The sequence below is a fragment of the Chondrus crispus genome, genomic scaffold (assembly GCF_000350225.1).
Source record: "Chondrus crispus Stackhouse genomic scaffold, scaffold_6, whole genome shotgun sequence".
Classification (NCBI taxonomy): Eukaryota; Rhodophyta; class Florideophyceae; order Gigartinales; family Gigartinaceae; genus Chondrus; species Chondrus crispus.
In genome coordinates this window covers 423,734-433,744 of record NW_005178652.1, presented here as the reverse complement: position 1 = coordinate 433,744, position 10,011 = coordinate 423,734, and the positions used below count along the sequence as shown (strand labels likewise).

At 47.2% G+C, this 10,011-nt stretch overlaps 2 protein-coding genes across 2 annotated transcripts; one reads left to right on the top strand and one right to left on the bottom strand.

Moving 5' to 3' along the window:
- Positions 1–4,940: 4,940 nt before the first annotated feature.
- CHC_T00007048001 (hypothetical protein) lies at positions 4,941–5,234 on the top strand. The gene has a single exon (XM_005710913.1). The coding sequence runs from the start codon at positions 4,941–4,943 to the stop codon at positions 5,232–5,234; it is 294 nt and encodes a 97-aa protein (XP_005710970.1).
- Positions 5,235–5,636: 402 nt separating this feature from the next.
- CHC_T00007047001 (hypothetical protein) lies at positions 5,637–6,164 on the bottom strand. Its single transcript, XM_005710912.1, has one exon. The coding sequence runs from the start codon at positions 6,162–6,164 to the stop codon at positions 5,637–5,639; it is 528 nt and encodes a 175-aa protein (XP_005710969.1).
- Between the last annotated feature and the right edge of the window lie 3,847 nt (positions 6,165–10,011).

Genomic DNA, 10,011 nt, shown 5'->3' with positions numbered 1-10,011 from the left:
GCGCCGCCTGTCATTTGTTGACCGCCGATTGCGGGCGGGCGCGGAGGAGGTGGGCGGGGCGGGGCAGGCGCACGGCAGCGCGCGGGAGGGAGGCGCGGCGTCTTACATGGGTGGCCGGCCGCGGAAGTACGCGGGCCGGCGCGAGGCGCAGGACGAGGCGTGGGGCGCGCGGGCGGAGTCCGTGTACGGAGGGTCGGACTCGGGGGCGGATTGGTGGTCGCAGGACGAAGAGAGCGGCGGCGGGAGGCACTCCGCGGGGAGCTACTAGTGGGACGATGGTGGGTTGTGGTGAAGAGAGAACGACATCTGCACTGACATCTGCGAAATGCTGGCGACAAGAGTCTAACCTTCGAAGCCCATACTTTCCAGGTGGGACAGGCTTCGTTCCAAATTTCTCACGTCCACGCTCAGCAAAGTTGCTGTGAACTGCACTGTGGAACGTCTTGCCTGTTTGGTCTGTGCCAAGAATACTGTCGTTGCTGACATGGACAAATGCTTTGGCCAAGCAGGCATTTTCCTCTGCATCCCAGTGCTTCCCTTTTCCCATTGCAAAAAGCTTCCACTTTGTAACTACTACAGCAAAGAAGCTGCCCGATGTTCTCCGCTTTCGTAAACAAGAACCTTGGGCTTCGGGGGTTCTGGATGTGTTTCGGCAAGTTCGCGCCAATTTGAACCAATGGGCAAGTGCCATGTCGCTGTTCTATTGCTTGTGAATAAACCAGATTTTGGTCTATAGCGTGATTCTATTGACCAGAAATTGGTTTATTGTAACGAATAAACCAGACAATACAATTGACCAAATGCGGTGGGGTTCGATTTTTTGGTCATTGATGAAAGCCAAAAAATAAAACGTGCAATAGACCTGCGGTGGAGATGGTCTTAGTTGTGTTATACAGGCTTTGTTGTGTTTGTGTTGGCAGTGTGCTTTGTCCCCAAATACATGTACACGTACAGAGAGGACTCGCCCAATAGTGCCGAATTGAGTAATTCCACGAGTGAGTAATGCAGGGGTTTTTCGGTTAACACAGGTTATCATACCTTGCATTGCTGTTGGACACCTGTCCAAGACGGGGACGCGGCCGACGAAGATGCCCAACAGTAAACGGATCATCCTTTCCAACAGACGCCACAGATCCTCTCCGTCTTACTCCAGTGACACGCAAGGGCACCGACACAACCACAACACAGCATGAAAAGACGAGTGCAGATGGAACCAAAGGGATAGAATCAAATGAGTGCGTTATTCCAGGTTTTGAGGAAGTACTTGCCTGCTTTACGGGAGTGGAGGAAATGGTGAACATTTCGGGTATAGAGGATGCAGTTCGTCATTTGCACCGTGCAAAGCGCGCGTAGCTAACTGCACACGCTGAGCAAAGTCGTTCCGAGAGGCGCCAGACGCTTGTAGACGAGTATTTTGTGTGACCCCATTCATTAGTGCAAGATGCGAGTATTGCATGTTGTTGGAACCTTGCATGGGGGTGCACTACTCGGTGTGGTTGACTGTTAACATTTGTGCCGACATGGTGCTGGTGGCCAGCAATGATAGGAACTGGGGAGGATGGTGCACAAGTCGATCAGCATTAAGTTGGGCATCTGCCTTCTATCTTTACTTTGCTTCTACTCGCTTGATTTAAGTACCCGTTTTCGGTCGCCGAACCAGCCTCCCTCATGCCTGAAGGTGGCTGGTTTCTTCCTTCGCTCACGCGCCTTTTCGCTTCTCGCTGATGTCGCGTTTGCTGTAGTCTGACTGCCATTGTCAGCTCATCGACTCCCCCTTCTCGCCCCTTCGCGTTTCCACATCGCCGTGCCTACGTTCGCCCTTGCAAGGGCTCCGGTAGGCCCTATTGCATTGCTTCCGCTGCGTCCTTCCCGTATGCTGTGATGCTTGCTTTGCTGATGGTCGGCAACTGCCGTCACCTACCATGCTCGAATTCGTCCGATTGTCCCGGATGCCATCGTGCTCATCCGCCGATGAGCACGGTTATGCGTGCGTCCCTCTGCATGTCTACGGACGTTGAGTTGACCTACGAAGGGTCGCAGGAAAGGTTGTAATGAGTCGTGAGATTGAAGATGCAGAGCATGTTGACCTCTATCGAATTAGAGGAGTGTTTACCATGACATCGGCTCACTGGTCCAATATAAAATCACAACTGTACAGTATTTGAGCCTCTTTTATATAGTGCCATCCCCCCAATAGTGCCATAGCTAGAAGTATGTCACGCTATAGCACTATATCGTAAGAGGCACTGTGTGTAGAATAATACTTATTCTCTAATTACCAACTGTCAATACATTCCTACCTTGCCAAGTCATCCAGACTACACGTGCCACTCTGAGGGCATGAACTGTAATTCAGAAAAGCGACACTGTACTGTACAGGTCCTCATCGTCTATTGAGAGCCGCCTACCACACGAAGAGACAAACATGTGGCAACGTGGCATCGTTGTACATTTGTTGGCTTTGTGGAAGTCGATGTGAAAGCAACCCATTCTCGCAGTTGCTTCCCAAATAAACGGGTCACCCTAATTAGCATTTTCTGTACTGTAGGACACCACCAACCATGGACATCAGCCGTTGGAGTGTACCCTTGAAGGGTACACCTTTGCTTCCAGAGCACAGGACCACTCGAGAGCCTACCACTGTACACCAGCAGCATCCCCCTAAAAAAGCAGTGTACAGTATGCTCTGCTACGGAAAATGGCCGTGAAACATTTGCTTCGCTGTTAATGTATGGCTCTGACTCACCGGATTTGCAGCCATCCATCTACAATCGAACAACCACAGTTGCAACCATCAGATCAACCATGAGTTGCGACATTTCTTCCATTCCGAATTCGCAATGGTACCGAACGATGTCAGCGGAGGAGCAGGTGTGTGTATGCGCCGAATAGCGTTTTCGTTTTGTAGGAAACCGAGCCAGGTTTAGATGAAGTCAGGTGCATCGAAAAAAAACAATTTCTTCTGCTCCAGATAGTTGGCACAGCTTACCTGCATCTATCGTTCGTTTCCTGTACTATTTCCATGTTATCCGGCCCCGGACGTGTTTGCAGAGACATCGGCGTGATTCTTTAGATAGCGGCAAAACCACCGGAGTATTCTAATTTGATCACGCGGTGTGGTTCGCAACGGTGCTTGTCTGCCAAGGGTGAGCAGCAAGGGGAGAGCGCCAATACCTGTACATCCCCCATCTCTTAGAGCCATTTCTTCAGTATGGCGAGGTACAGTAGCAGCTTCACGGCGCGTGAAGGGAGTGGACGATGCAATGACGTCATTGGCCCGACGGCGAATCGGTTAAGCAAAATTACAGTTTCGGTAAAGTCACCTGCCGACCTCGCCTGGCCTCTGCACCTCATTATCACAGTACTTCTACCCTCGCCACCACTTGAGTGATTATTGGCCAGAGAGGGACCGGAAAAGACAAGGGTCATGTGCCAAGCTTGCACATGCAATGTCCGAAGGACCCTTTTAGTTTTTGCGCTCACTTACCGCCGCCCACTGCATGTATTTCAACATGCCGGCCACGCCATCATGCATCTATTCTGCACGGCGCAGCTATCACTCTGGAACCGTGACATTCCGTGGAATATCCATCCAATAACTCTCTCCATCTTTGTTACGCCGTGTACGTGCTCAACCGCCATGCCCCTCTTTCATCTCACTGTTCTCTTGAGACTCAAGACCATTCCATTTCTTCTCAGTAGGTTCGTGCATCTATAAATTCTTCTCGATTCACCGATACAGTGTACACTTCCGATTCACTCCATACCCTCATACTCCCTTTTATATCGGCATTTATAAATAAAGGCGTTCTCAGAACTTCAAGACTCTTCGCCCCTTTTGTCCTTACACAGTCAAAAGTCACAACGTTGGCCCATTGTTTGTCTCACGACCCAATGCCCCCCACCTTTGAGAATAGAAATTTACCCTTTTTTCGTTGCACGTACCCCCCTTCGCATCTTATGGATCTGTGTCTCCGCCATCTCTTGACGAGGGCTCCTTCAGTCTCAACAATTTGCAGGCCACGAATATTGATGGTAATATAGCGGTTGGGCCGTGTTGATTTATCTCGTTTCAAGGTATTGAAGACTGTACGATACAAATATTGCGAGAAGTATTTATCTAAACAGGCGTTGCCTCGTATGCACAATAGTGCTCTACAATTTCTATAATCGATCACAGGTCTGCTTAATTACAGATGAAAGGGCCTTTCCCAGTCCACCACAGTGTAATACTGTACTCTTCACACACCCCTAGTCTTTGTTGTTTGTTGCCCGTCTATAGCTATGTCGAGCTCATGGAATCCTCCATCTTCCATTGACAAATTTTCTGTTTGACAACATTTTCACCCTGAGGTGTCACACCACACAATGTATCTAAACAGCGTGCTTTGGGCACGTATTTGCCAGAACCACAAACTCGTATCGAATGAATAAATCGTGGTTAGTAGCAAGGAAACTGGGCAGGTTTTCTTGAAGGATATCAATCTTCACAGATGTCGTATCGTCCTACATGATATATTGTTGCTCTTAGTCTCAACCAGTGATTCGAAGAACATCTTAAGGCACGAAACAAGGAGAATTATATTCTGAGCTGCACTCCTAGTCCTGTACTAGGGATATATGTTTGAAGATCCTCATTCCCCTTCCCTTAAGGATTTTCTTGAAGGTGATCGGCCAGCACATTGTTGATACTCAATCACGTTCTCCGATTATTCATGCTTCTGGATTTTGGGATTTTATTTACAAATGAAAATATGGAGAGGTAGTGTGGACTATTTTCTCGGTGGTTTAGAAGTAACATCAGAAGTCGCTACACTTTCTGCATGTTTCCAGCGTGATTACCTTGGAAAAGAAGGCATGATGACCACTTCAAAATAAAAAACCTAGAGGAATAAAAACTTTAACTTTCTAAAACTCAAGAAGATAGCTATTGTCATCACATGATCATTGCATTCGCAAGAACAAGTAACTTAGCAGTGCCTCGCAGGGGAATGGAGTTGAACTCACATACTCATATGTGTAAGATAAACAGACTTCCTTTCATTATCCTCTTCGAGAAAGACGACTTGACGGGCGTTCACGCCACAGAATTCCGCATTTACGAAAATATCCGTCTTCGGTGCCATAAGAAAACGTCAATGACAGTCGCGGGCAGCATTCACTTCACATTTGCGCAAAAGTCTCAACATCACAATCAGAATGCAGTAGAGCCAACAGAAGTCCCAAATTCATGAAGCTAACAAGGTCTGCCCCCTCCCCTTTCATGCGCAGTCTACCATGTTCTTCGACTGCATCCATTCCTTTCTTCAAGATTTCTGGTCAGCTTTTTCTAATATCTTAAGTCTGGTGAGCTGTTGCGTGCTTCTGTACACGTTTGAATACGACGAGAGTTTGTCCGTCTAGTGAGAAGGGTACTGCACGCTAGTGCTTCGGGGCCTGTGCCGGTTCTGGTGGTGTCGCTTCAAGGCTGCCCTTCTCGAAAATCCGCTTCCGCAGATATCGCACTGATATGGAAGCACTTCATGAACTAACTGCATATGACGAAACAAGTTCGGTTTTTGGTGGAAAGAGATACCACATATTGGGCATGATGGTCCAGTACTCTGCATGGTAAAGGAGAAATCAGTTGTTTTGTGTTAGTATACCTTGCCTGGAACCCAGCGATGAGTATATGTTGATGGAATATTACATACCCGACGATGGAGGTTATCAACATGGCGTTCCTTGTGATGTTTTCTCCCAAACTTCATTTGGCAGTACTCACATTGATAGACAGAGGGTTGAATCTTTTTGACGCCAGCGGCAGAAGCTTGTGTCCACATCGGTGATGGCGGCGCAGGAGCATTTCGCCTGTTGACATTGGTCCCGGACATGTTGACTGGACTTCTTGATGATCGATTTCTAGAATCTCCGGTAGGGTGAGGTTGCGTTTGACTCTGCCTCTGTCTTTCGGCAATTCTCGGGGTGGCACTGGACCGCCTCTCTCCAGCAGATGGTTTGTTCGAGCGTGAAGACTTTGACACTGGTGTCGTAGAGGGAGCAGCACCTGCGTGCTCTGGTTCGAGAAGTGGGAGACGAATCTCTCGACTGTCTCGATCGGTGGAACGATAGTCACGACCAGAAAGGAACCGCTCAAAAGTTGATGTATGCAGTTCTTGATTCATGATGATAGTCGGAAGCGGTACTCAGAAATGGTGCTGATAGGGCGGTGAAGCTTCTTATCCTCCGGAAGTTTTGAGAGTCCCGACAAATAGGTCTAGCCATGGAAACAAAATCTGCTGTCGATGTCACATGACATGTAGAGTAGTAACGGGGAAAAAAATAAGAGAAGCACGAGCAGGTCAGGAGAGCGCCGATGTTGAAAATTGAGACGTATGAAAACATTCAACAGTGCATATGGTATTCACGGGGGGTTGAAAATGAAATTGGGGTAAAGAACCTCCCATTGCTGATTTTATGAACCCATGGGCTCAACGCTGGCGCGTCCACACAAGGTGTACTATGTAGTGCAGTACTCGCTGCCGTTCGGGCTGCTGAACAGTTGCATGGCTACAGCCTCGCCGTACGGACCTATCAAACGACGTTTGTGAACTGGTCAGGCTTGGGGTGTTTTGAGACTACTCAAGCAGTGGTTCTGCTGAAGCGTACAGCACACATCAGTAGACTAGGAACGGGGCAACCTGCTGCCCCAAAAGTAAGCTGCTCGTGTACCCTTCATGTGCAGAAATATCTCGCATGTGGTATATTCGAGCGATGTATATGTCCGTTACCTCCATTTGAGACAAACGAGGCATAACTTCAATAGGACTGCAGTAATTTACCCCAATGCGACAACAGATTTTTGAGGAAAGTTCTCGAACCCTCCGTGACAGCGAGGTTGCTCTATCCTTTCTCGAATCCACTTATTCTTCTTCCGCGCACATATACTGTAGCATGACACGCTGGAACGATATGGGACGCAGCCCATATACGAATGTGGTACAGGGTGTTAGAGTAGCTGCTGTAGTTGGTTTTTGATTCGCACAGGGACGACGGGGGGACGAGTGTCTTGCCTGACGAAAGCTCTTTAAAATCGATTCGAATCAGAAATAGAGCAGATTTTTTTTCACAATTTTGATTGAGTGCAACAAAACAACGACTTTGTATAAAGGGACGAAGAAGAAGGTCGTCGCGAGGGAGGTCAGAATATTCGCAACCGGGATTATAATTTTATGATCATCGCCACTGTGGCAAGACCGAGACAATTTTCCCTGGATTGACTACACGGTTGATAAGAAGTTGGTACGATGAATCTCCTTTTAAAACCCCAACTAAAGTACTTCAGTTGTCCCCCAGACGTAAAGAGGCGCTATGATAATAATCCTCGCGACTGCTGTCGTCAGTGCGCCTCGTCAACGTGAGTCCCTGAAAAGCTTACCAAAACGTCGCATTCCTTTTTTAACTACATCGGATTTTGGTATCGCGACAAGGGGAACATCAATCGACATTGCGGCTAGCAAAATAGCCTGATTGATCGCCAAACCTTCTCGGTACAACAAGTTCTTCAAACCCACTATACTACCATGACAAACTCCAAGAATATCCGCACACATGCGTCGAATACAGCAAAATACCCTCAAAAGACAGACACTTCCACGCAGGTACGTGACAATTCGAAAGTCTCATTCTGGGGTGCTATCCAGCATAAAGTGAAGTGCTATACAGGCAAAGAGACACAGAAACATCAAGAGCACATTTTCCTTCCATGGACACGTCTTCCGACGTGGCTGCTATAATATTATTATATTATGAAGGTCGTTAATCATAAATTCGCTTCTTTTCATAGTGTAAGACTCGTCGATGCTTTACACTTGCATGAAGATCCCGTCAATTTCCTCCTTTTTATGGGCGGATGAGAAGTGGACCACAGTAGGTTTTCAATGAGTATCATCTATGGGAATCACTGCTATCCCATGAGAAACTGTGGCAAAAGGGAGTGCCCTCCGGCCAGGAGACAATGTGGAGAGGGATGTGCACGGTATATGTAGTAGCGATATCCAACAGAAATGAAGGCCCAGTGCTTCTTCAAACAGCAGCGTGGGGCAGAAGGTGAGAGCGGAGCTATGCTGTTTTCATCGGGTTCTATTTTCGACATCGAGAAGATTTTTTTTCCACACTATCGAGGTTTCGTATACTATAGAGGGCAAGGAAGAAACGTGCACCGAAGATTAACAGGACGATGCCTCAGTTTCCTGTGCTGCTCTGACCTATTTTTGAAAGAATCACTGACGTCCGAAAGAGACCTCATCTGCCAGACCAGAAACATAATTTAAACAGTAGGGACAGTCGAACACTTTAGTATTTCTATTTCGTGCTTCCATTGAAAATTGGCATTCGACGCATCGCTCCTCGTGGCCGTTCCGACTGTATCGAGAATGGGTCTGCGTCACCAAAATTGATTGTCACTGCACATTTTGGATCAAAATCCATCGCATGGAAATTACAGTCTTTCATTCTGTTTCTTATTAGTGCAACAAACGAGAAAAGATCGTCGATGCTTCTTGAGCGAAGGCCACCACACACACAAGATGCGTATACTCAAAATTTTCATATTGACTCACGGGTCCATCCCGTTTTTCGAATTTTTTCCACAACACTACGAACTGATAAGGTACAGATATATAGTTCATACACTACAAACTCCTTTCCTAGCTTCCTGACACTACAAGCATTCCGAAACTCCTACGATTGCACGGAGGGTCTCGACCGGCGCCTGAAAACTTAAATACAGTATTGATAAACTCTGCTGGACCGCGAGACAGGAGCACATCACTGAAATACTTAACTTTTTAAAACTATTTAGACTCGAAAGGGCCGTGATTTTCAAAGAGCATCTCCCCATACCGATTTCATAGCAGTGCTCACTTGTATTGAAATGTCTGGCGTTGCTTTCGCACGCGGCGGAGACAACAGAGTCTTCTTCATCGCTTTCGTGAGCCCTTCACTTCGCGACAATGGAAGAGTCTCACTTCAGCAGATGAAAAGTAATTCTAAAATCCGCCCTCACATAGTACTGTATTACAGTAATGTAGAACAGTAATGTAGAACCTCGATGTGTATATTTTTTGGTCACGCGAGGAATTACACGATACCGAAAACCGGCTTCTGTGCCTCTTATTCGAACAATTGGATGCAACTCTCACCATGCCTCTCTACACCTCACACGGACCGGGGAGTGCACGGGTTCGAATGTAGGATTTCAAACATGTAGAATGGGGCCTTCTTTTTGCCAGAACAGTCTATGTCTATGTCATGAGTTTGTATTCTCCAGAACTATTGTGGAATGTTCGACGGAGTGCGAATGCCCATGCTTCCCTCCAAGTTTGCACAGCGATGAAGCATTTGTTAGAAGTTTCTAGGCGAACAATCTTGCGCAGTCCGGTAAAAGGGACACATTGCTATGTCCATCGATGTGTATTCGTTCTGTATTTCATAGGAGACATTGTGAAGATTTCCATGCCAGACAGTGGATGTTATCATAAAAATGTTTTCTGTCAAGACTCTTCGTTCCATTTTGCTTTCTCCTTGTCAGGGGACATCAGTGATGCTTCGTATCATGAAACTAACGCAACTTGTGGTTGTCATTCTCATGTCGCTGTAGGCGCATGCACTAGTTTTGCACGCCGTAATAATAAAAAAATAGCAAATTGCATCTAACAGGAACTTCCGAAACGCGCAGCTTCTGTCAAGGTTTCGCCATTTTGATCTAGGAGTTGTTTCTTGCCAAATCGTGAGACCATGCAGGACAGCGCTTCGCATCGTGTTGGGGACAGCCACTAATAAGCAGACACCAAATGAATGTGTAATTTCTGCCAAAAGAAATGTAAAAAAGAAATACAAAAAATAGTGGTGTGTTGATCCATGATTTAGCCGTTCTAGCTAGCTGGAGGTGCGAGCGTGTCCTGAGAATTGTTCCCCCCGCCCCGCCCTCCCCCCCCCCCCCCCCCCCCTTTTAACCCCCCCCTTTTTTAA